Source organism: Dermacentor albipictus, chromosome 10 (genome assembly GCF_038994185.2).
Source record: "Dermacentor albipictus isolate Rhodes 1998 colony chromosome 10, USDA_Dalb.pri_finalv2, whole genome shotgun sequence".
Taxonomy (NCBI): domain Eukaryota; kingdom Metazoa; phylum Arthropoda; class Arachnida; order Ixodida; family Ixodidae; genus Dermacentor; species Dermacentor albipictus.
The window spans coordinates 85288871-85314847 of NC_091830.1; the positions used below are offsets into that span (position 1 = coordinate 85288871).

The 25977-nt window shown below is 48.6% G+C and overlaps 1 protein-coding gene across 2 annotated transcripts in view; it reads left to right on the forward strand.

Moving 5' to 3' along the window:
- LOC139050826 (uncharacterized) overlaps positions 1 to 25977 on the forward strand; it is a 139230-nt gene that overhangs the window by 24266 nt on the left and 88987 nt on the right. For both annotated transcript variants that reach the window (XM_070527601.1, XM_070527602.1), the window contains exon 3: positions 14245 to 14440. In XM_070527601.1, coding sequence (XP_070383702.1) covers positions 14245 to 14440 — 196 coding nt within the window. The remainder of the gene's footprint in view (positions 1 to 14244; positions 14441 to 25977) is intronic.

Genomic DNA, 25977 nt, shown 5'->3' on the forward strand with positions numbered 1-25977 from the left:
AAAGGAAGAGGCTGCGGCCCGCAAAGTATCCCGACCTCGAGAAAGCGCTACTGCTTTGGATAAAGGACATGCGTGCTCAGGATATTCCACTGAGTGGCCCTGTGATACTGGCAAAGGCAGCGGACTTCGCCATGCAGCTGGGTTACAGCGACTTTGCTGCTTCAGATGGGTGGCTGCACCGTTTCCGCGAGCGCTACAACCTTGTTTTCCGTGCTGTGACGGGAGAAGCAAAGGCCGTAAACGTTGAAACGTGTGAAGCTTGGCGTTCGGTGGTAATGCAAGGCCACATGGAGAAGTACTCTCCGCAGGACATATTTAATGCGGACGAAACCGCTTTATTTTTCAAATTGCTGGCTTCCAAAACAATAACATATAAAGGCGACAAGTGCACTGGAGGGAAAAGAAGCAAGGAGAGAATAACTGTATTGGTTGCAGCGAACATGGCAGGAACTGCAAAGCTGCCGCTTTTAGTGATCGGCAAATCTAAAAGTCCGCGTTGCTTCAAGAACATCCGGTCCCTCCCAGTGGACTACGCGGCCAACAGAAAGGCATGGATGACGGGGGAACTCTTCGGACAGTGGCTAGCGAAGATCGACAAAAAGTTTGAGCGTTGTGGCCGGAAAGTCCTCCTGCTTGTTGACAACTGTTCGGCTCATAAGGTCGACGTTGAGACGAAGGCCATTGAGCTAGCCTTCCTTCCACCTAACACTACAGCGGTGCTGCAGCCCATGGACCAAGGCATCATTAAAAATTTGAAATCATTTTACCGGCGCCATCTGTTGGGGCAAATTATTTTGTGTAATAATTATCAGGTGACGCTATTAAGTGCGCTACACATGCTTGTACGTGCTTGGGAGCAAGTAACTGCGGCTACGATAGCAAATTGCTATCGCCACTGCGGCTTCGGCGCGCAAGCTCTACGAGGACGAAACCAGCCACCTGCGCTCGAAGATGGCGTTACCGCTCCCATGGCAGACGTTTTGGATGACATCTCCTTTGCTGACTATGTCGACGTGGACGAGAATGCAGTGGTGTGTGGTGCGCTGACAGATGAGGACATAATTTCTCAGGTCAGAAGCGCTGAACCTGTCGCTGTCAGTGACGACGAGGAGGAGGAAGACGAAGCACCAGTGCGGCCTTCCGCTGCGGAGGTCATGGCTGGATTGAATGCTGCTCGTCTCTTCTTCAGCGTTGAAGAAGGCGAAGAGGAAGCCTTCCGCCATATTCGCTTGTTAGAGCAAAAAGTGATAGCTGTCGCCTTCAAGGAAAAAGGCAGACTACGATCACAGATTTTTCAAGCATTAAATTTCTGACATGCCCTATTGCTTCCAAATCGCAGTCTACTGTTCTTCTCCTTCACTTTCGTTAGTTCGAACTTTCGTTAATTCGAACTGAAGCCGCTTCCCCTTGCGGTTCGAATTAAGGAGCTTTTACTAGCTAAGGCGTTCTTGAAAAGCTGGCAATCTTTGATGGTGGCTGTCAGTGCGGGAAGGGGAAGGTATAAATGACTGGAAGAAAGCGTTAGTTAATGCTCTAATACAGAAGATACACTTTTTTTCCTAGTGAAGGCAATGTGTTGAGAAAACTTAAGGTTAGATTCTAATTTGATGCCCAAAAATGATACACAGTCGGAGACGGGTGTATGATGACCATCTACAGTTATCTCAGGTTAGCCAGGTTTCTTCTTCATCAGATCATCAGATCAGGTTTCTTCGCTAGATCGAAAAATCATTAATTGAGTTTTTGAAGGATTGATAATTATGCGATTGGACGAACGCCAAGCAGCAATATGGTCAATCTCATTGTTTAGTTTAATGATTAGGTTTGTTAAAGAATTATTACGCAGCGAGACAGTAGTATTGTGTGCGTATAGTACACAATGTACCGACTTAAGACAAGCGGGTAAATCATTATTATGAATAGAGAATAGTAAGGGACCTAGTATGGAGCCTTGTGGTACACCTTGGTTAATAAATTTTGTATCAGAATAAGCACCTCCAAAAGAACTATTTTTTCTCTATCATCTAGACACTTTTTTTAGGAGTTTTACAACTAGACCGGTAACTTCCAGGGCGTCTAGCTGATTAAAAAGTATGTCATGATTAATTGTAGCAAAAACGTTAGTGAAGTCCAAGAATACCGAACCAACGAAGTTACCCGTATCAATGGAGTGACGATTGTAGTCGGTTAGAGATATAAAAGCTAAGGTATTCGAGCTGCCTAAGCGAAAACCAAATTGAGAGAATTGCATCAGTTTTTTTAATTATTTAGGCACTTACAAAATAACTTGTCAAATAATTTACCAATCGACGAGAGAATAGAAATAGGACAATAGTTAAACACCTCCGTTTTATCACCTTTCTTGTGTGCAGGAATAATTTTAGGCCTTGTAGGCGAAGTGTGAACAATACCACATTTAAATATTATTAACTATAATACAAAATGTATCAGAAAAAGGCGGTGCAACAAGTTTAAGATGAAATACAGAAATATTATATAAGCCAGGGCAAGAATTCTTTAGAGCTAATACCGTGGAACATACCTCATCCGCAGTTACGGGAAAGAGAAAAAAAGAATGATTGCAGCGATAAATGGGATAAGTAGTAGTCACGGACGACTGATGTATACATTGTAGAGGTAGCCACTGAAACTATTTGCTATGCTGGAAGAATCTATACGAGTATTTATGTTGTAGTTTATTTTATCAGCAGTATTACCAGACTTAGGTAAGTTCATGAACGCATTAAGAAGTTGCCATTGCTTTTTCGGATTGTTCTTGTGCTTAGCAAATTTATTTTCTGAATATTGTCATTTAGACTTCTTTAGCAAGTTATTCAGAATGTTACAATAATTTTTATAGCGTGCCGCTAAGCGTACATTAAAAAGTTTCTTTTTAGTCTTTTTGGATAGGTTCTCTTTTTTTTCTCATACTAGTCAGTAGACCTCTTGTTACCCAAGGGTTACCGGGAAACTTAGAATGTCTCTTGCATCGGACGGTAGTGGTGTTAGCATGAACGGCCTGTAGAAAGATGGAACAAACATTTTCAAGAGCTTGATAGGGATCATGCAAGGAGTTAATCGCAGACCAATCAGTATTTGTTATAGAGTTAACAAAACTGTCTCGGTAAAGCTTGGATGAAAAGTAGCAAGGCTCGGACTGAGGTGTTTCAGCCTCAAAGGAGACGAATATAGGGAAAGGGTCTGTGATCTGAGTATATATGACACCAGAGTTTGGAGTTGGCGCCATGTTAGTCAGAGCATGGTGAAGAAGCGTATTGGTACCATGAGTAGAACACCTTGCAGGACAAGCACCGTAGTTCCAAGTCCAGCGAAAACGCAGAGTCAGCCTGCTGAGTGTGCGCACTATGCTCTGCAAGGCAGCTGGCAGAATGAGGCCTTCTGCTGCGTCAGAGGGGAGGCACGGTGATATGGACTGCAGACAGCGGGAAACACGAGCTGTAGTAAAAAATGTCGGACAGTTAGGCTGCGTCCTATTTTGTTGCAGCCGCTGCTCGCTAATTATGAGCTTCTGTTCCGAGGCCACGTAATCAGCAAATCTGGAATCAACCCCGACCCGCAAAAGACAGCTGCGATCGCAATGTTCCTGCAGCCCATCGAGAAGAAGGTAGTGCGTAGATTCCTTGGCATGTGTGCCTACTACAGGGGCTTTGTCAAGGACTTTTCTCGCATCGTCGAGACGCTCGCTCTTCTGAGCAAATGTGATATTAAGTTAAAGTGGGAAATGCCTCAGGCCCATGCATTTCAAGGACTCAAAAGACGCATGCACCCACAACCAGTACTTCCGCACTTCGACAAGGACGCCTTTGCCGAAATCCACACTGACGCCAGCAGCTTAGGCTTCGGTGCCTTCCTAGTCCAGAGGAATGGCGGACTTGAACGGCTGATAGCTTACGATAGATGGTCGCTGTCGAAAACGGAAGGCAAATATTCTAGAACTGAAAACGAATGCCTTGCCACCATTCAGGCTACAGCTAATTTATACCCTGGCTTACATAGCAGGCCATCCAAAGTGGTCAGCGACCATTGCACATTGTGTTGGCTAGCAAACTTAAATGACCCTTCAGGACGGCTCGCGCGGTGTATCCTCATACTGCAAGAACGTCGCATCACTGTAATCTAAACGTCCAGAGGAAAATACTCTGATGTTCATTGGCTGTAACTCGCCCCTATTGACCCTCAGCCGCTAGATGACGAGGATGACGACGCCTCCCTTAAAATAATAAGCGTGCAAGGCTTCGCTGAACAGCAACAAATAGACACTGAGCTAAAATGCCTCGTCGAGAATTTGGAAGAGAACACCATCGTTGTCCCTAGGGCATTTAAGCGAGGATTGTCTTCGTTCTCGCTTCAAACAACTACTCGTAAAGAGCAACTTCTCACCAGTCCGCGCCAACTACCTTCGTGTTGTCCTCTCAGCGCTGCGTCCAGAAGTACTGCACACCCTACATGACGATCCACCCTCTGGGCACGTCAGATTCTCCCGGACGCTGCCGAGGATAGATGAAAAGTATTACTAGTCGCACTTGACCACCGACGTCGCCCGTTACGACAATACATGCCGAGACTGTCAGCGACGTAATACAGCACCGACAAAGCCAGCGGGATTACTACAGCCTGTCAAGCCTCCTTGCCGACCTTTTCAGCAGATCGAGATGGATTTTTTCGGACCATTTCCGACGTCAACATTCGGAAATAAGTGGATCGTCGTGGCGATGGACTGCCTTACCCGCTTCGTTGAAACAAGATCTGCCAAGAGGTAGCGCTGCGAAATTGTCGAAAGTTTTCGACGAGAACAGCCTGCTGTGACACGGTGCCCCAGATGTCCTCATCTGCGAGAGAGGAATGTCCTTCACAGCAGAGATAACCCAAGCCATTCTGCAATACGGCTGGACAAGCCACGGGAGGACAACTGCCTACCACCCGCAGACGAACGGTCTCATGGCGCGCCTGAACAAGACCCTCGCCCACATGCTAGCAATGTACATCGACGTCGAGTACAAGACGTAGGACACGGTCCTTCCATACGTAACCTTTGCTTAAAAAACACGGTGGTGCAAGAAACACAGATCACGCCGTTCAAGCTGATTACGGCAGGAATCCGACGACTACTCTCGACGCCATGCTGCCGCACGTCTGCGACGAAGAGAATTTTGACAGCGCTACCTGTCTCCGCCGCGCCGAAGAAGCCCTACAGACCGCCCACCTGCGGATCAAAAACCAGCAGAGGACCTTATTCCGACACTACAAGCTTCGACGACGCTACGTCATGTACCAGCCCGGCGATCGTGTTTGTGTTTGGAAAGCAATATGCCGACGAGGACTTAGCGAGAAGCTTTTACGCCGCTATTTCGGACCCTCCAAGATCATCGGATGCATTGGCGCACTCGATTATGGCGTCGTACAAGACAGTATTTCGCTATTACATCGGTGCCGCTGACGACCTGAAGTAGTCCATGCTTAGCAACATAAGCCTTTCTAGCTGCGCTAACGAATTTTGGGACTTTGCATAGCTGAACTTTGGATGTTCTTTGGATTTTCTTTGGACTGTGTTACTTTAGACTTTCTTTCATTGTTTTTCCTTGGTTTTGTTTAATAAGTGTCCTTTTGCGTTCGACTCTCCTGTTACCTTTATATCATCGGCACGTTACTTGAAAGGGCGGCATTGACACGTGGACTCGTTTAACTTTTACGGTTGAGCGCTTTTCACCACCTAAAAAATGTTATCGCTCAACGCAGGATGCGTCCGCATGTATCGGATGTAACTGGAAAGTTATCGGAGCTGGTTAGGCTGTCTGTTGTCGCCAAACCTTGTGTAATCTGATTGCATGTAGGCGCGACGCGAATGGTGTAGAACTCTCTGGAAGACATGCAGGCACCAGCGATTACTCTGGAACGTTCGGTGGCTCCTGTATAAAAGCTGACGCACTTGACCCGCTAGTTAAGTTTTTTGATTGTGTTCTTTTCTCCTTGAAGTCGACCAAAGTCTCTTCAAGGTGTTTATCGGCGTTGATGAAGCAGGAGGCAGGTTGGAGGTAACAAAACTTGAAGATATATTGTAACGGAAATATTTACACAGTCAAATACACAGTGAGCAAAAGAACACTGATACAAAACACACAAGTAAACAGCGCCTTACTCTTCTACTTTCTCTTAAGTTAGAGCCTAGGACAACTGTCACTACATACGACCAACCGAGTCTCACTGTTCTACCACTAAGTGGTTACGGCCCAGACTAGCGTTGCATCGTACGGAGTCTTACTGTTCTATCAGGTTTAGTGATTACAGCCTAGACTCAGGAACAAGCACCTCGTCTCGGTTGTTATAGGGGAAAGAGACAAAGAAAAAGGGCGGCAGGGTCGTTAGCCCATCCCACGGAAGCAATTGCCAATGAGAGTTGACAGTTTCTTAAGCCACAACCCAAAGGGATGGGCTTACTCTCATAAGTGAATCTATTGGAAAACCACCCTGCTTTCCCTCTTCCCACATCTTCTTCTCCCCCTCTTATTTCCACGTGGTCAGTGACGGCCTCGTCAAACACGCCAGGCATGCATGATTTATTGAGGCCATCTCGCACCTCAGCGGCGTTTCTAGCCAGCAAGGGGGGGGCTCGGGCGCTGGTGTCCCAACACCGCGTACCGTAGTCCCCCTCAAGGTTTTTCCTGGTAGAAAACTAATTACCGCTGGCGGCATCCGGACTCGGGTGCTCTTCAAACGACGCCGCGCCCCTCTCTACGGCGCGCACTGCATGTTGTAACACGACACAAAGCGGGCTCTCCCCAGCGCTCAAAACAAGATGCACGTGGCTGCCGTCCGAATGCGAGGGGCGCGAACCCCCCGCTCCGTACGCGCCAGACGTGGTCAACATTGCTAGCAGCTGCGTCTCTAATTAGCAGGGGACTCAAGAGCCGGCGCCACAACGTCGCGTATACAACCTTTGTCCGCTCGAGCTTTGTCCGCGTGGCCCTATTATGACCATCGGCGGAATGTCAACAAAGCCCGCGTAAAAGCATTTTCTCCGAGTCCGTTTTCCGCCTCTGCACCGCGCCCCCCGCGGCGGCGCGCGCCTCGGCTCGTCACCCAACACCACGCGGGCCGTCCGACCCCTCACAAACAGAATCGGTTGCCGCCCGAGGCGCTGGGGGGTGGACGCTTCCCCATTCACAAAACGCACGGGCCACTCGCGGCACTTCAAAAGTATATACAAAACAATCATGCAGCCCTACGCCGTCCATTCTGCTTGTTCGAGAGATGAGCGGCCTAACAGCTGCGCCAGTTAAGTTTTTTGATTGTGTTCTTTTCTCCTTGAAGTCGACCAAAGTCTCTTCAAGGTGTTTATCGGCGTTGATGAAGCAGGAGGCAGGTTGGAGGTAACAAAACTTGAAGATATATTGTAACGGAAATATTTACACAGTCAAATACACAGTGAGCAAAAGAACACTGATACAAAACACACAAGTAAACAGCGCCTTACTCTTCTACTTTCTCTTACTTGAAGGTAGTAGGAGAAATACGTTTTCACTCGCGACGCGAACTGTGACCACGTTTCCTCCTTCCGCTTCACTGCTCTCTCAAACCTTTGCAGATACTCCGCCGGAGAAAGCTTCAGTTCCATCAACACTGCCTGTTTAACTGACTCGTAATCTGTACTCTCTTCCTGGTTGAGGTTACGCAGTAGGTAGCGAACGCGCTCAGTTAGAGCTGGCATGACTAAATGCACACGACTCTCACACGGTACCCCGTAAGTAGCAAAAAGTCTTTCTACCTCCTCAAACCATAAGGGTACATCCGCGTCACACGGCAGGCGGAACCCTTTCAGCACTTTTGCGCATTGCTCGACGGAGTCGAAGCCCATTCGCCTCCGATCGCCCCGCTCCGACTCAGCGCTGGACGACGTGCCATTGAGACGTTCAGCATTCGTCCTTGCCTGCAACAGCCTTTCGTACTCAATCTGAAGCTGTATACAGGTAGTCTGAGCATTGAGCCTTTGAATTTCAAGCTCAAGCGTTCTTGTATCATTCGGAATTTGCAAAGGCTGAGATGCCTGCTGCGAAAATTCCTGGCTCTGAATGGGTTCTCTCATTTCATTTGACTTATCGGAATTTAACCTATCGTCATTTGATAACTCCCGATTCCGATCCATTTCCGCCACCGTCACACCCTCAAGTCCATTAGACTCCATTGTCTCTGCGCCCCCGCGTGTCCTCACCATTTGCTCTACACATCAACTGCCATGCCAACTTGAGAAAGACGCAAGAAATCCTGCTCACCCTTTGCTGAATGCACTGTCGTTTTCGGATCTCCTCCACGGTGCCGGCTTGACTGCTGTGGGATCTTCTCAAAGGTGCAGGAGGTGCTCGTTGGATGACTTGATCCCTTCACCACTGGTCCAGGATTCGATGTTGTAGAGCTCGCCGATCCTGTCGACTGCGCCAGTTAAGTTTTTTGATTGTGTTCTTTTCTCCTTGAAGTCGACCAAAGTCTCTTCAAGGTGTTTATCGGCGTTGATGAAGCAGGAGGCAGGTTGGAGATAACAAAACTTGAAGATATATTGTAACGGAAATATTTACACAGTCAAATACACAGTGAGCAAAAGAACACTGATACAAAACACACAAGTAAACAGCGCCTTACTCTTCTACTTTCTCTTAAGTTAGAGCCTAGGACAACTGTCACTACATACGACCAACCGAGTCTCACTGTTCTACCACTAAGTGGTTACGGCCCAGACTAGCGTTGCATCGTACGGAGTCTTACTGTTCTATCAGGTTTAGTGATTACAGCCTAGACTCAGGAACAAGCACCTCGTCTCGGTTGTTATAGGGGAAAGAGACAAAGAAAAAGGGCGGCAGGGTCGTTAGCCCATCCCACGGAAGCAATTGCCAATGAGAGTTGACAGTTTCTTAAGCCACAACCCAAAGGGATGGGCTTACTCTCATAAGTGAATCTATTGGAAAACCATTCTCCCCCTCTTATTTCCACGTGGTCAGTGACGGCCTCGTCAAACACGCCAGGCATGCATGATTTATTGAGGCCATCTCGCACCTCAGCGGCGTTTCTAGCCAGCAAGGGGGGGGCTCGGGCGCTGGTGTCCCAACACCGCGTACCGTAGTCCCCCTCAAGGTTTTTCCTGGTAGAAAACTAATTACCGCTGGCGGCATCCGGACTCGGGTGCTCTTCAAACGACGCCGCGCCCCTCTCTACGGCGCGCACTGCATGTTGTAACACGACACAAAGCGGGCTCTCCCCAGCGCTCAAAACAAGATGCACGTGGCTGCCGTCCGAATGCGAGGGGCGCGAACCCCCCGCTCCGTACGCGCCAGACGTGGTCAACATTGCTAGCAGCTGCGTCTCTAATTAGCAGGGGACTCAAGAGCCGGCGCCACAACGTCGCGTATACAACCTTTGTCCGCTCGAGCTTTGTCCGCGTGGCCCTATTATGACCATCGGCGGAATGTCAACAAAGCCCGCGTAAAAGCATTTTCTCCGAGTCCGTTTTCCGCCTCTGCACCGCGCCCCCCGCGGCGGCGCGCGCCTCGGCTCGTCAACCAACACCACGCGGGCCGTCCGACCCCTCACAAACAGAATCGGTTGCCGCCCGAGGCGCTGGGGGGTGGACGCTTCCCCATTCACAAAACGCACGGGCCACTCGCGGCACTTCAAAAGTATATACAAAACAATCATGCAGCCCTACGCCGTCCATTCTGCTTGTTCGAGAGATGAGCGGCCTAACACCGCTGATAAGATTTCGACGATCGCCGAACCGTGATCGCCGCTGTCGCCGTTCTTTGAGAGTAGGTGGTCTTTGTGGGAACAGGTTCGCCCAATAAGAGTTAAGGCCCGTTTATAGTCCGACGTTATCGGCGCGCGGGCGAGCGTCGTTCATGGTCAGTCACGCTACGTCGGTTGCGCTGCGCCAGCCGAGATGCCATCCCCTCTATACTTCAACGCGCGCGCCGTCGGCTGCTATCTTCGGAGCATGCGCAGAAGGTTCGCCAAATCGCGCGCCGGCCGCAAAAGCCGTCTGCGGAGTTGTGTTGGCGCCTTTTTCTTCGCGCGCAATGCATTGTGGTGCGAGAGTTCCGCCGACTTCGACGCGCGAATGGCTCCGGAGCCAAATCGGCGCCAGGCCCGTCGGGGCGCGTTGGAAGCCGCCGGTCACGTTAGCTGCGCCGGTGCGCCCGACTATGGGGAACCAGCGCTGGCCAGGAGGCGCTACGACATTTTTCATGCGTTACTAAAATATGCTGAAACCGTCCGATAGGGAGGCTACGAAGATGGCACGACATATTTAACGATAAGAAACGTGCGCCTGTATCAATGTTTGCCTAGCCCGATGCGGCCAGCCAAGTTCTGTCCATGGCCATGCGCGCTGCGTAGAGCGCATGCGCTGCTACGTCCTAGCACGTCGGTTCCCTGCCATTTGAGGAGCCGTGAAAAGTGTGACTCAAGACAATCGGCGAATTTGCTGACACGAAATCACTGCGTGTGCTACTGGAAACTGTGTCTACCGCTCGCTAGGCTGTGTGTTACGGCGCTGCTGTCGGCACGTGAAGCTTCAGCGCTGGTTGCCCATAGAGGTGCCGTTTTCGCCGACGTGACGTAGCGCGCGCGCGTGCGTTACGTCGGACTATAAACGGCCCTTTAGTTTCATCTTTCACAGTGTTGCTACTGTGTTCTTTACGGTCACTACCACGTGACAACAGACATGTTTAGAATACCGTTTGCGCCTTACGTATGTTCAACATAAGCGCCTTTGCGGGAGATTACGGTGCGTATCCTTTCAAGTCCTTTAGTTTACCTAACCGAAGCACGAACGTAAAGAAAACGGTATAAAACAGGGCGCCGACTGGTGCCTCGTGCCAAACGTATCCAAACTGCTGTTAACGTAACCATCCTGCTGCTGGTATGTGGACGCGTCTCGTTAGGTGTACGGGCGCCAGAATCGCCGAACAATCTCAGAAAATGTACGTGCTATGCGCTCATAACTAGCCTTTCAGGAGAGTTTAGAGAAAGCGAAAGCTCATTACAATAGTTACTGGCGATCAACGAGAGTGAGAGCATAACCACCACGAAAATTCACGCTCAAGTGGGAACCATGGGTCCCGCTATGTTCGACAACGCTATTTCTTAGCGTCTGTAAATATTACGGACGTTAAACTCACCAAATAGCGCGTGTAAACCACAGAATCTCAATAACGTTTCGAGCATGCGCATTGAGGACGACGCATTTCTTTACGTACGTAATGCTGTTACATTCGGGTGCAAATGCTAAACTAAAACTGCCTTATATAATCATAAACGTCGCAAGAGCTTTTAACAAATATTTGTTGCTTTGGCAAACTTAAGATCACTGTGTATGCGATAGTATATTGGCTGCGTCACCTAAGTTTAGCCAGAATCCGAAAATTTGTAAGTACGACGTAGCTGGACAGAACAAAGACAATGTGGTTGCCGTCGCAGTTGATACCCAAAGTATTTTTCTTCTGATTCCGCCTAATTTGATATCACTCATAATAATTTAATCAACTTCTCCAATATTATAATTACCTAGATAAAAAAAATGTCAATCCGAAAATTGGAGAGCGACGTGAAAAACTCCCGGTGTAACTTTCCATTGCTAGATTCTTGCTGCATAACTGTTTTCCGAGCTTGAAAGAAGCCCCTAAATGCATGCAGACGTGCCGCGCCACTGGCCACTCCAGGAACTCTGCATGTATTGGCGGGCTCTCGCGCGCTCGGCAAAGCACTTTTGTGTAATGCTAGGAGAATGCCAGCAAACTTTAGAGCAGGAAAAAATCGAGAGGCAGACTTTTGTGTGGCACATATCGAGCAACAGAAAGCTTAACGGGAGTTTTTGATGTCACTCTGCAGTTTTGTCAATGATACTTTTCATCTAATCGTAGTAATATAGAAGCTGAATAATTATATAAGACTAATTATCGCATTAGGCGGAATGCACAACATAATATGTGTATCTTTGGGCGACGGCAACTGACAGTAGGTTTGTTCCGCCCAGCCACGTTGCATGTGCATATTTTGCATGTGCATATTTTGCACGTGCATGTGCAAGTCTAGCGCAAGCTAGCTTTCACAGCCTGCGTAGTAGTACATGGCCCAGAACGGGAACAACCTTGAACACAGTTTGGAAAATCACGTCCTAGATTAGCACTCCTTGTTTTCTTGATTGTCTTAATTTTGACCAATATGTTCTCGCCACGGTAGGAATGCAGTTTGTCGGGAACAACAAGAAGTACCTCCAAAATTTGGTGAAGTTGCAGCTGAGAGAGTAAAGCGTACATGCAAAACCAACAGCATGCCATCAAGTTTGCCTGCTTTTAAACGGCACCGAGAGCTGCGTATATTTTATTCCGATTGAAATTATATGGAAACCCCAGGTGCATTTCTGCCTTCGGCGTCGCCATCATTGACATGTTCCGCATAATGTCCAAGGATAATATCACCGTCGCTGCTCGCCCTACGCTATTGGGGGAGAGCTCCACCACTGGAACAGCTGGCGCCTCCGTCGCCGTGACGTAGGATGAGGGATTACGTGGACACAGCAGCCGCGTCGGCTGCTTCTGAAGTGCCGAAGTGCGCTGAAAAGGAAAGTTTCAATCCACCACCTGTGCTAGGGTTCTGATTAGGTGATGTCATTTTCGCGCTTAACGTCTGCGCTTAACACTTGAAAGCACTATAATAGATAGTGGCTGCAGTTGAAGGCGTCCAACATAGTAGGCCACTGATTGGTGCCGCAGCAGCGGACATACACAATACGGCCCGGTGTCAGCCTTCAGATGTACCCGCAGGACAAGAAGCTGCGTTAGGCCTGAATTATAGACAAAAAAAAATTCAACAAGAGCGGACACTCCCAGAGAGCCCAGCGGCCGAATTGACTGTAGCGCAACAAGCGGATGGTATTAATACCTTTCTGTTTCGGTTTTGGGAGCACGCGTTTTGAACGCCAGTTGGTGCGCGCCACGCCCGCTCCTCTGATCGGCATGGCGTTTATTTCGTTTTTCGCTTCTACTGCTGAACCACGTGCGGCCTTGGCGCGGAATCATTTTATTATTTCGTAAAAGTGGTTGTGAACGATCTTCACAAGCCTCCACCGTTATGTGTCACGTGCTATTTCATAAAAAAAAAAACGCCAGACTTCGTCTGAAATGATGAAATGTTTATTTTGCTCTATATAACTGTTCGTTCCGGGCTTCTTGTGCATTCATCTCAAGTTGTGGCAACAGGTAAGCAGCAGTCGTTACCGTACGAAACTCCACCGGATGCCATCAGCTAAAAAAAAAGTATATTACAAGCGTGTATCATTTCGGTATCTTGACCGAACAGGTATGTTGCGTGTAGAGGTGAAACGTGCGTACGTGGTAAATGAGCGGCATTGCAGATAAATTCACTTTTACATACATTTCGTAGCAAATAGACTCCGGCCAAACAATGCCTTAAAATCTAAAGAAAACATTATTTTAAGCATCCCTCCCTTCCTGGGCATTATTTAGTGCACTTTAAGAGCACAAATACGCGGGTGACTGCTCGTTTCCAAAACAAACGAACAAGCGAGCGAGATAAGATTTGACGGTTCGTCCTCTCCCCCTCCTTCTTGCCCTTCCCTCTCCCGTTGCCTGCCCGGAGAAATAACACATTCAGAGCTACCGCCGCGACATCACGCGGAAACAGTTCGACGAATGATTGCCCCAGCGCATTGGCAACACCTTGGGCAGCTGTTTTCCCAGATACTAGCCATGGACGACTGTGCTGTAAAAAGCTTCGGGCTGTGCACGAAAGCCTTTGCCACGATGGCTACGAGATGGCGCTAGAGTCGCGCGCGTCGTCTGCATGAAAAGAAAGCGCTGCATGAGCGGGAGTTGGCTGCAGCGGCTGCTCTGAATCGCGCCCACGCGTCACGTGCACACTTACTCTCTCCCGATTATCGAGGCCGTCTCGCCACACTTTGCTCCATGTGGAACCTGCCGCTCGAGACAGATTGTCCGCGCCGGCAAATATATCGCGAATGAATGCACGTAAACATGTGCGCTCAATTTCGCATAAGGCAGTATCGTAATAGTCGGTGCATTTTTTAGACACTGCTTTGCGGCTTCTTCATTGTTTCTCTTACATTTTTGTGGTGTTTAGCCTTGAGAAGTCTTAAAGATGATCAGAAAAGCATGCACGTGCGCAATTGTAGTATGTCATTCCACGCTTTCTGTTTTTCAGGGGCACAGCAGATATCAGTATTTATTATAAAAGCGGCGCCTTTGCGTGGTACATCGAAATGAAGTACGAAGATGGTAAAATGCATGCTATACATAAAAAGAAAACCGTAGTTAAATCTGTATCTCCTGACATCAACATAGAAAATGACTCTATCTACTCACTCACCGTTCATTGCAAGGACGAAGAAAATATGGAGGTAAGTTTTCACCACCAACTGAAGCTAAGGAAGGCCTAACCGGTTCAAGAAGCCTGGTTTTTCTATGTTTTAAGGTTCTGAAAACATGGGACCAGACTGTTTATCAGACTTCGGCGACGTGTCACGTTTGATGAGGTAATGTGTGGCGTAATCGGGGCATGAGAATTTTTTTTTCGGTGCTACCCACTCTTTAACCACTCAAGCATAAAACCACGCTCCTCTGGTGTGCTTGGCCTTACCACACATGAAGTCATTTCGTGCTCCCCGAACAGTTGATCTTTAATGACGTTGTGGTAACGCACAGACTTCAAGCATCGTTGCCGTATCTATCTATGTTTCACGTAAAATACATCCCTAACTTGATCGCCAACTCGCGCTAGGTTCCTCGAGGCAGGAAATGCAAGCTTGACAATAAATGCGCGCCTCCAATGTACCCAAAACTGTGGTCGAACTAACTAGCGAGTTCCGTATTATGAATACGGCCGTTTCACTTTAGAAGCCAAACGGCTTTAAACGTTCAATGCGAGTTGTTTTGCTGTAACTAGTGTTACAAATACACTTTAGATTATTGTCACGTGTAGCTTTGCATCCATACTACCAAAGTACCATAAAGTTGTATGGCTGCGTCGATAAAAAAAAGTATGCCTATCTAGCGAACACTTTAGAATGTTTTTGTGGTGAAACTTTTGTTATGAGGTTAATAAAGTGCTATATATTTTCCAGTTTCTTCCTGCGCCTTTCAAATAATGGAAACTTGTGCGCCCACGTTCACTCGCTCGCTCCTGATACGGAATGTGAAGAGGCTTATGTTAGTATGTGGTCCTTCACGTTTTTTTTTTTTTACATGAAACGGCCGGTACTAGGCCGATTGGCCGTTGTGAGTATCACCTTAAATCATCATAAACCCGCACCACCAAGGTATGGTAGGTTTAGGCCAATCGAAAATAAATGACGAGGGGTAGGAACCGAAAGTGTAAATTGAGAACAAGATAATTGAACAAAGAAAAAAAAACGAGGTAAGTCGACCTAAAGTGAATACAAATGAAAAGTAAGGAGCAGGAATTACCGCGATGTATAGGTCTGCATTGGCACGGCATGTGGCGACTCGCGATTCCGGCCAGTTCTTTATTAAGTCACACAGCAGAAGTATGAAGAGGGAAATCGAGGGAGAAAAGGGACAGCGAAAAACAAAGAAGAAAGAGTCAGTGCGACAGAAGAGGGCAGGGCAAGAGGAGGCCTGGGCAGGTCCAGCAGGATGCCGGGCAGCAGATGTTCGGTTGAGCCGGGCTGCAGGAGGCTGCAGATGGACTGGCACTTGGTAAGTGGCTCCTTGTTGATTAACGCAGTGGTATATGCGTGAAGGCTCGTGGGGCGGCGCGCATCTGGTACAGGTGACCGGAGGTCTCAGGTAGGTGAGACAGTGGGCCAAGCAGCAGAAGCAGAGCACAGGGGCCGCTTGACTGAATATCTGCGCGACTGAATATCTCAATAGGCTTGAAAGCGGTAGCAAAGCAGTTTCATTAAGTGTATATTTAGCATTCAGCAAAGGAGACAGACAGGAAAAGGAGGGAAAATAAACGGGGCTGAGCCGGGAGGTCTGGCATTCCGTCTATCGTGTCCCCGGAGACGAGCTCCACCTTAGTTGGCATAACTAAGGACACTATAGAGCGAAAGGCGAAGAGCCAGGTGGAAAACGTAAGGCAAAGAGAAAAGGAGATAGAAGGAAAAAAGACCAATGATGAAATATGGATGGCTGAAGGAAAGAGCCTATTAGGAGGGATCAGGAAAAGTGAACCAAGGGATGACGCGATAAAGACGAATAAGGAGTGCCCGGCTTTTTTGGTCAGTAAGAAGAGAGTTATAAAGATCAGGTGTCACCGTTGTCGAGTGATTAACTTTAAGGAGATGTGCAATATGAGAAGTGAGGGGACAGTCGTTCAAATAATTTAGCAAGTCTGACCAAGGAGTGCCACATGCGCAATTACAGGTAGCTGAGAGATGAAAGCGCAATTAGTTAAAACAGAAGCGGCCATGAGCGGTGTTGAGGTGAACGATGGGTCTTTTCGGCGCAAAGAAAGGGGCAATGCGATTAAAGTTTTTGATCCATTGAAAAATTCCAGTGTCACTTTTCTCTCGCGTCCAATGAGCATTCCACTGGGCGAAGGACTAGGCACGCATCTTAGATTTTATGGAAGAAGCAGTGGCAAGGAGAAACGTAGAAACACCATGGGAGGCGGCGGAGTTAGCAAGGAAGTCCGCCATCTCATTTCCATCGACTCCCTGATGTGAGGGCTCATGAAGAAGAGACACCTGTCGCAAGGTAGAAATGAAAAGGAGGAGCTGCTTGATGCCCCGGACATAGGTATTGGTGATTGTAAAGGTGCTCAATGGAGTGAGCAATGACAGACAATCGGTGTAAATGTGCTGAGGGGTGAAACGAGGCAGAGTCTGTATGTAGGCTAGTGCCTCTAATAAAGCGAAAGTTTACGTGGCGCAAGAAAAAGTGGCACCAATGTGTATAAACTTGCCGACCTTGGTGATATCGCCAGTTGTATTATAAAGTATGAAAGTAGCGCCAGCAGGGTGGGAAGTATATGAGCCATCAGTATACAGTTGGTAGGCGTGCACAGCGGTAACAGAGGGTACCTCTTGAAGTTGAAGGCGATGATAAGAACGAGATTTAAGGCTGGGAGGACAGTCTCAAGGGTTCAGGGGGTAGGGGACAAGCGACGCATGGTACGTGTCAGGGCGATAAACGTTAAGGGCCATGAGCGTGAATAAGGAAAACTTAGCATTTATGCAGTCGAGTTCAATGGGGAGCGGTAGTTCATTAGTCAAAAACTGAAGAGACGAGGTACGCGTCGTAAGAAAAGCACCGGTGATTGTAAGAACAAGGGTACGTTGGAAAGAGGTAATTTTGAGTTTAAAACTGTGACGTAGGGAAACGTGGGCCACCAGACAGGGGAAGCATGTGTTATGGAAGGAAGCAGAACCTGATTATGGAGGAGACTGAGAGCGGAGGGAGGCATCAAAGAGTGCATTCGAAGGAACAGGAGAAGAATGGAAGAGAGAAGGTCTGCTTTAGCACGGAGATACGTTAAATGCGCCTTATGTGTAAGATGTGTGTCCAAGATACGCCAAGAATTTTGATACTCGACCGAGATTTGAGGGCGAAACCGTTACGGTGAACAATGGGAAGAAGGGTCCGTGAAGGGGAAGAGGAGTGGCTATTGGGGAAGTAGAGGAAAGAGGATATATCGGTACTGATTGTGAGTTTAGTGCGCTGTGCCCAGGTCGAAATAAGAGTGAGAGTGAGACATGCCTTCGATTCTAAGGCGCGACGATTGGCTGCAAACAGCGCGACAACAGTGTCATCGGCGTACGCTGGCACAAACGCGTCCGGTGGAAAGGGGAGATCAAGTAATACGTAAATAACAATATTCCGCAGTACAGGAGTGAGGGGTGTCGCTTGAAGGCTGCCCAAGGTAGCCGTGGCAGACACCGCACCAGCCTGCAATCGGAAAGTGACCACGCGGTGCTCTAAGAAGGATTTTAGGAGCTATTATAGGTTAGACAGGCAATTGGAGGGGCGTAACAAGTGGCGAACGACCGGGTGCCAAACACTGTCGAAAGCGCCTTTGAAGTCTAGGCAGATGAGAATGCCTTGCAGTTTTAGGTCTTTGTTGGTGTTTAAAGTTTTTCGAAGGCAGTACAAAGCGGTGGACGCACTCTTTCAATGCGTAAAACCAAATTTACGCGAATGAAGTAGGTTATTGGAGTGAAGAAAAAAGTGGAGCCGGAAATTGAGAAGACGTTTCAGAATTTTTCTAAATAAAGAATTCATAACAATAGGACGGTCGGATGAAGGAGAGTCAGGAGGGCGGTTGGGTTTGGCAATAGAAAGTTTTAGTTACACGTACTTAGAGGCTTTGCGGACGTAGAGCTCCTACATGTGAGCAGTGCGCATGCGTAGAACGTAGCGGGCGCGCGCGTCTCGCGGACGTATGTGAGATTCATTTCTTTGCGTGCGTTTCTTGCGCACGTAGACAGCTTCGCGCGAGAGTTCCGCGAGATCACAAACAAGCGATAGCGGGCCGCGCGCGTGCAGACGGCTCGCATCGAAACACGGCGACAGGATTGAATTGGCTACCGCCGTGTTCACATTTCCCGATAGATGGAGATACGGGGTCGCTCTTGGTAAAGCCCCTGAAACTTCGTAAAGTAGTGCCACTCTCCTCCTCCGCCTTCACTCCTCCTCGTTTCTCCTCTCTTTCACGCTCCCTCCTCGACCATGGCACCGCCTACTTGCTCGAGCGCAGCAGACGACCTTTCGCAGAGTGAATGCACGCATAGCAAGGTAGTGCTCTTTAGGCGTTCACGTTGGCTTTCCAGCTCCGCGTAACTTCGTGTACAGCATAGAATCTTTAGTCGGATGCTTATACAAATTCGGTAACGGCAGCTTTTGTTTCATTTTTGATAACTATTTCTTTAAAAAGTATCTGACGGAGTGTTAACGCTGTGCGTTGACGACTGCGAATGTATCGCGTGCCCTACAGTTAGGTACGCAACATTTGTCAAGGGCGTGTCGCAAGATCTTGTTGCGAATGGTTGTAAATAATACGTTTATGATCGAATGACAACCTCTTGGCTTCCAGCAAGCCCTCAGCCTAAAGAATCCGCGCCGCCCTTACCATGTGAATTCGCGGCGCGTATCAGCTATGACGTACAAAGGCTGCCGGAGATCACTGCTCTGGAGGCTCGAAAGTGTATTACAAGTACAGTGCCGCCAACGTGCGTGCTTGCCAATCTAAGCGCGCGCAAAGCCTCAGAGGTGGGCGATGGTGCTATTATGTTTCTCGTGTCTCAACGCCGACAGAAATACCGCGGCCGATCATCGAGTCGGGACTGTGCGTACACAAGAAAATAAAATGAGTTTTTAGCATTCGTGCGCGAAGCGGGAGCGCGATAACAATGCTTGACCCAATCTCAAACAAGACTACTGTGGCCTTCAGTAATTTTTTGAGGTTAATGACCTATCACGAATAACACTTCATCGTGCGTTGGTTCGTCCGTTTACTAAGTGACGTACTTGTCGCGAACCGAGTTGCACTGAGGTGCATGCATTGAGGACGGTTGAACTCCCTTCGAAGTAACATTTGCGAGATATGACTTTATTAGTGAAGTCATGATCGCGCAAAGAATCCCCCCGCCATGACGCGGCCGAAATTGCGGCAAGTGAAATGATGTTTTATCCATAGGTTAAAATGATATGAAACGGCATTCGAGTTGCAAGTTAACAGTTTATTTTCACATAGATGCATTACAGATTTGCCTTTGCAGTCACAAGTCCGTGTGCACCATTTATTGTCTCATTGCGTAAATAAACGCACCAGCCTAAGAGTCCTACAGCAAGCGCGTCTCAATAAGGCATAGTGACTGTAGAAACTAATAGTAGCATAGACGAGCAAGCGAACGACTATATGAGCGCGCGAACTAACGAGCGAGCAAACGACTAAACGAGCGTGCGAACGAACGAGCAAACAACTAAGCACGAACGACGACTAAATCAGCCAGGGAACGGGCGGGCGACCGCACGTTTTCTTTGCGAGTGCTGCACCGCCGCATCTTCAGCTTCGCACACTTTAAAGCTCACGCGAATTAGCACATACGTCTCAATTACCTATGATGCGGTCGCTCGACGACGAACGCACCGCGTAACACTGTTTCGGGAAAGCACGCACGCTTTTCATCGGTGCCTCTGTATCGCAAATCCACCGGGCGACCGCCAACGAGGAACACGAACAAATGTGGCAAACAAAGCTAGTCTGTCTAAAGAAGGCTAGTAAGTAACCACAAAAGGCTGAGAGCTGCTCTCCTGAGGCGCTTTCATGATCGAGACTGAAATTTTATCAAAAGGACTGCGCTGAATCTTACAAATTTCGTGATCACGTTATCGCACGCAACCTCGCGTGCCCGCGAACTCAAGCCGGTTGGCGTTCAAAACGATCAAGCGCACCAAATATGACTAACACGACCACGTAGTGCGCATATAAGCAAAGCAGACGTTGCGTAAAAATCATGTTAAAGCGTGCGTACAAATGACAACATGCACAGTGAACTGTGCAATATCTACTACGTTATTGCCCGCAGCACAATACGCAAGCCTGGCACATACAATACTCTGAGAGAGTCACAACTTACATCACATAGTCGCGCGGAGGAAGTTGGTCGGAAGTTCTCCCTCCCGATTCGGTGAAGCCATGTCTTTCTTCTTAACTCGTTGCGCTTACCGGACGGTATCGCGAACATATTCTTGCCTTTGCTAAAACTATATTGGCATCCAAACGCGCAGCAGGTCATGGTAACAGAAAATGACGTGAAGCGACGTCGCAGTTGCCAAAAAACATCCTTCAAGGCGTTCACAAGCTCAAAACAACACAGAATAGGAACGGAAAGAATGCCGCCAACAAGCGCCGCTTCTCGAGCAAAGATGGCACTGAAGCGCGACTGTAAACAAACAAAGCCGGCGCAAGGGGCCACGTGATGCCATTGGGCCAATAGCGACGCGGTGTCGGCTTCGGCCAGAGCGCTGGAGGAGGAGGCGGCATTCTTCAAAGCGTGGCACTACTTTACGAAGTTTAAGGGGCTTTAGCTCTTGGCGTGCGTCGCGTACGTGTAGCTAAAAGCGTTTCAGATGGCGTGCACGCAAGGTCCGTAGGCTTTTTACGCTTGCGTACGTGAAGCTTCTACGTATGTTAACTAAAACTGTCTAATAAACATGACACGTCGTTTACGCCAATCAGGAGGGAGGTAAGATAGATTGGGACATTCGTAAAAATGAAGAGGAAAAAGGACAAAGAGGACGGGTGATGGGGAAAAAAGCGTCTTGAGCTTGACAAGAGCCAGTCCATCAAGGCCTGGGGCAGCGTTCGTGTTGCTTGAATTGAGGGCATGTTCAATGTGGCCGATGGAGAAAGGGAGCCAATAGTCCTCGTAGAGTAAGGCGTGTCGGTTATAGTACGAAAGCGGTCGTGGTCGCATCATCCGTTGAGGGGGAGTCTCTAGAAACGTGAACAGCAAAGATAAAGCGGTCAGAATCAAGCACGCTGCATGTTGAACGACCATCGGGTAATAGGATGGAGGAGAGTTAATTGGTGCGAGAGAGTTTATCAAAGCAGATGCGGAAAGGAAGGCCGGAAAGATTACGTTTCGAGAGATGGGAGCAGATAGATCGGGAGGCCGCAGATTGGGCCTGGCGAATGTGCATATTATAGTTGGCATGGGCATCGTAATATTAAGCCTTAAACGTCTGTCGAAGGAGAGGTTCAGTGGTGCGTTGAAAGCGCCGACGGAGAGCACGGATGCGTTTGCGTTTGACGGTGAACCCGGTAATCCACCAAGAATTGGTCGGTAAGAGGCGCAGCCTAATCCAACGAGAATGGAGATGATAAATCTGGTCAAAGAAAGTGTAAAACTTCGCTAAAACCAAATCGACCGCGTTGGGTGATAGCAAAGTCGTCTGCTGCACCATCGAGAACCATGGAGAAGTAATGAGTGACTGCAGGAGATGAGATGTACTGGATTTGGTTAAGCATTTCTGCCGAGGTTTGGTATAGCCAAAAAGAAAAACAAGATATATTTGTGGTCGGAGACCGTTTCGGCATCGTCTATCGAGACGCTGTAGCTGCATAAGGCGACAGGAACCGATGCAAAGGAGACACCGCTGCAACTCTCAGCAAGGTGGAACTGGAAGGTAGGCGGCCAGCGTGGATCATTCAATGCTTTAAAGTTGTTTGCGGCAGCAAATTGTGCGAGCTGCGCGCCACGGGTATCACCTTCCACGGGGCCCCACAGTAAATGTTTGGCATTAAAATCACCCACCATCACCAGAAATGGCTGAGTGATACAACACAGGTGAGCCTCTAAGGCATAAAAAAGGGGTTACAGTGGTTCGTCGGGGGGGGGGGGGGTGAGGAGGAGAGTAAACTGCGAGGATGACGAAAGAGACGGAAGGTGCGACACAGGAGACCATGACATAGAGAGGATGGGAATGTATTAAAAATACATCATATATATATCATCATATATATCAGATATCAGATATATCATCATATATCATATTTAGGTACTAAGAAAGCCAGGCGCGGAACAACTGGTGAAGCGAAAGTGATGTGAGTGTGAAGTAGGTCCGGAAGAGAGTTGCCTAGTGTATATGTCGATGTGTTACTGCTGAATAAAATCTGACCACAGCAATGTTGGTTGTCGGGAGTGCGCCTGATTTGGCTGCAGGAATTTAATAGGCGTGGAATGGGCCACGGGTGACAGTATACGCGATGGGGGAAGAGAGCATTAAGATGAATATAGATGCGGACATGCCAGCAATGATGGAAGGTAAACTAAACGGAGTAAAGAGACAAAACAGACAGATAAAACGAAAAGAAGGAAGAAAAAGAGAGAGAAGAAAGAAGGGCAGCAACAAGAAAGAACGAAACCACAGAAAAGAAAAGACGAAATGTTGAGCAACAGAAAACGAACGAAGATGGAAGAGGAGGGAGGGACATATGAACCCGCCTTGGAGGGAAAAGGGCTGCACAGTGGCGAACCGACCCTAGCGTCAGGTCCAAAAACCGAGGGATAGTGAGCAGGCTGATGCGTCTGACAGCAGGAAGTACAAATGAGAAGAGCCACCACGAACCCCCAAGTGACAGGAAAAGGCGGTGCGCGTTTGCCTAGCCATAGCCGTGCGCATGCGCATACGCGTAATGCGTTCCAGCAAAACCTGTCAAGTCGCATTGCCCGTGGAATGCGACGACGCCCGAGCCACCCGCCGCGTCCCCCTTGCGGACCGAGCACGTTTCCGCATGATGTGACTCTGCACACTTCGTGCACCCTATCTGCCAGGGGTCCGACTTGTGCGGGAAGGCGCGTTAAGAGGGCCCGTACATCGAGCAGTTAGTGCACGTGGGGACATGAAAACTTCCGGCACCGTAATTGAAGTCGATCTAATGATTAACCTTCCGAGGGCGGTAAGGAAGCCGAAAGAGGCAAGGAAGTGGGTAACGTTACCGGAGCGTTTGCGGAAAGAGACTCGCACTTTACAGGATTCAGGGTCGAGCTGGACAGATGGGTTACGCGCATTGATGGCTGCGAGGAGGCCATGAGTGGGCACGTCAGGATCGACACCTGAAATGCGAACATGGTTGTCGCTTTTCGGCTAGCTTGATGGATATCTCTGTAATAGTTAGCGGGTTCCTCTCGATTGCAGCCATAAGATGGTCGAAGGAGTGTCGCTCATGAGTGAGAATTGTTATGCCGTGGCGTGTACGGCGCATCGAGACGTCTACTATCTCCTCAGTGATCGGCTCTATATTGGCCTTCAGAAGGGCCACGAACCCGCGTGCAGGCGAGGCGGATGGCGCAATAGTTCTAAGAAACATGATAAAATCGTGCTCTCGCCTGAGTGCACCATGTCGTGGAGGAGGTACGCGCGGGTCCGGGTCAGCGTGTAGAAACTATTATGGAGCAAGTGTTGGGGGTTGCCGGGTCGTCAGCGGAGAAGCCTGCATCCCAAGATGCGCCGCAGCACCGTATGTTGTGGACTGCCTGGGAGCTGGCGCAGGAGCTGCCAGCGTATCAGCAGCAAAGCGCCTCGCCTGCTGCAGCTGGTCCCGCAATTCGTCGACGCACCCCGACTGATGGGCAGCAATTGCGCGCAAATCGGAATATGCCTGCAAAATCTCAGCCAATCAGGTGGCAGCGAAGGGTGACCATTCGGTACTTTTGAAGATGGATGGAAAATCAAGTCGTTGATTTGTTTTTGTTTCGCCACTATACGATGGATAGAGGCGGTAATCAGTTGTTCGTGATGCGGTTGTATGGTGGAAACCGAGATGCCACAATTGAAAGGCGGGAAACTGCGGGCAGCAATATTAGGAGGTAAAAGCGCGGTAGTGGGGACATCCCTTCCAGACGGATCGCGTTCCCTCCCAGGTATCTCGGCATCGCTAACTAATGCGTCCCCATCAGCAGAAAAGACTGACTCGTTTGAAACGTCCGAGAGAGGCGATTGGACCCCACTATGGATGTCTCCCGCGGACGGCTGCACGTCCTGGAGAGTCTCAGGATTAGGCATGGCGCCGTACATAGGCGGCCATGGCAATCGGCTGGCCTGCAGCTCACGGTACGAGATGGTCCAGAAAAGCAAAAGGAGCGCATAAAAGGCGCCATTCGCGCGACGGAGTGACTGCTAACAAACTCAAAAGGAGCCTCAATGCAAGATTGCGTTGGCGGGTTCGAAAAAACCTCGCCTTTTTCGAGTAAACCGAGGAGCAGATACAGCCGCTGAACCGTACCCACTGCCACGGCGTACATAATATTTCCATTGTATGGAAATTATCACCATCACCAGCATATAACATGCCCACTGCAGGATGAAGGGCTCTCCGTGCGATATCTAAAGACCCCTGTCTTGCGCCAACTGATTCGAGCTTGTGCCTGCGGATTTCCTAATTTCATCGCCCTACCTAGCGTTGGCCGTCCGCGACTGCGCCTTCCTTCTCTTAGGACCCATTTTGTAAATCTAATGATCCAGAGGATATTCATCCTACACATAATATTGCCTGCCCTGCTCCGTGTTTTGCTGTTTATGTCAACTATAATACAGGGTGTTCTGGTTTTCTCTCTGATGCACATCGCTCTCTTCCTGTCTCCTAGCGATACGCCTAGCATTTTTCGTTCCATCGCTATTTACGCGGTCAACTTTTTCTGGAGCTTCTTTGTCAACCTCCGAGTTTCGGCCTTATATCTTAACACCAGTAGAATTCAGTGATTGCACACCTTTCTTTTCAATGACCCATCATCCTAAACAGCACTTGGACAAGCCTGATAGCCGATCGTCAATTGTGGGTACAGGGTATGGCACAGAACTCATAATCATCCTCAACATAAGGCAATAATTGCATAGGTTCTAGTTGGTCGCACGATATCTAGCGCTCCTCTCTGAACCAATCTAACGCTGTGGATATGTGCCATAGTATGCAAATCATCATCATAATGAACACATGGCGACTTGTTATTGGAATAAATATTTGATACGTCGAGGCGCGCGGTTGTGTGATGAAGTGCTCCCCTCGAGCAACTGTAGCGTCTATGCCTTGCTGCGGGACTATGCAGCTGTGGCAAGTGATGAGCATTAGGTTGTTTTGCCTACGCTTCCCATCAAACTTATTGCAAAGGGTATTGTTTTCTTACGTAGGTAATTTCCGTGCAAGTACATACAATTTCGAATACTTTATAGACATCCTTAGTCACCTATCTGTGCTCCTTGAGGTTTTGCTTTTGGACTGCACTGCATGAGTGATGCCTCGGTTATCATATCTGCTAATCTTAAAGCCAAAAATCTGGTCAAATTCGGTGAGTTGAAAGTAGAAGAGCCACGATGCATCTTGATAAATCCTGGGAACCAAGGTGTAGGATGAAGCTACGCTGACTTCTACACAACATTCCTGACGAAGTTGTCCGACAGGCCTTTATTACTA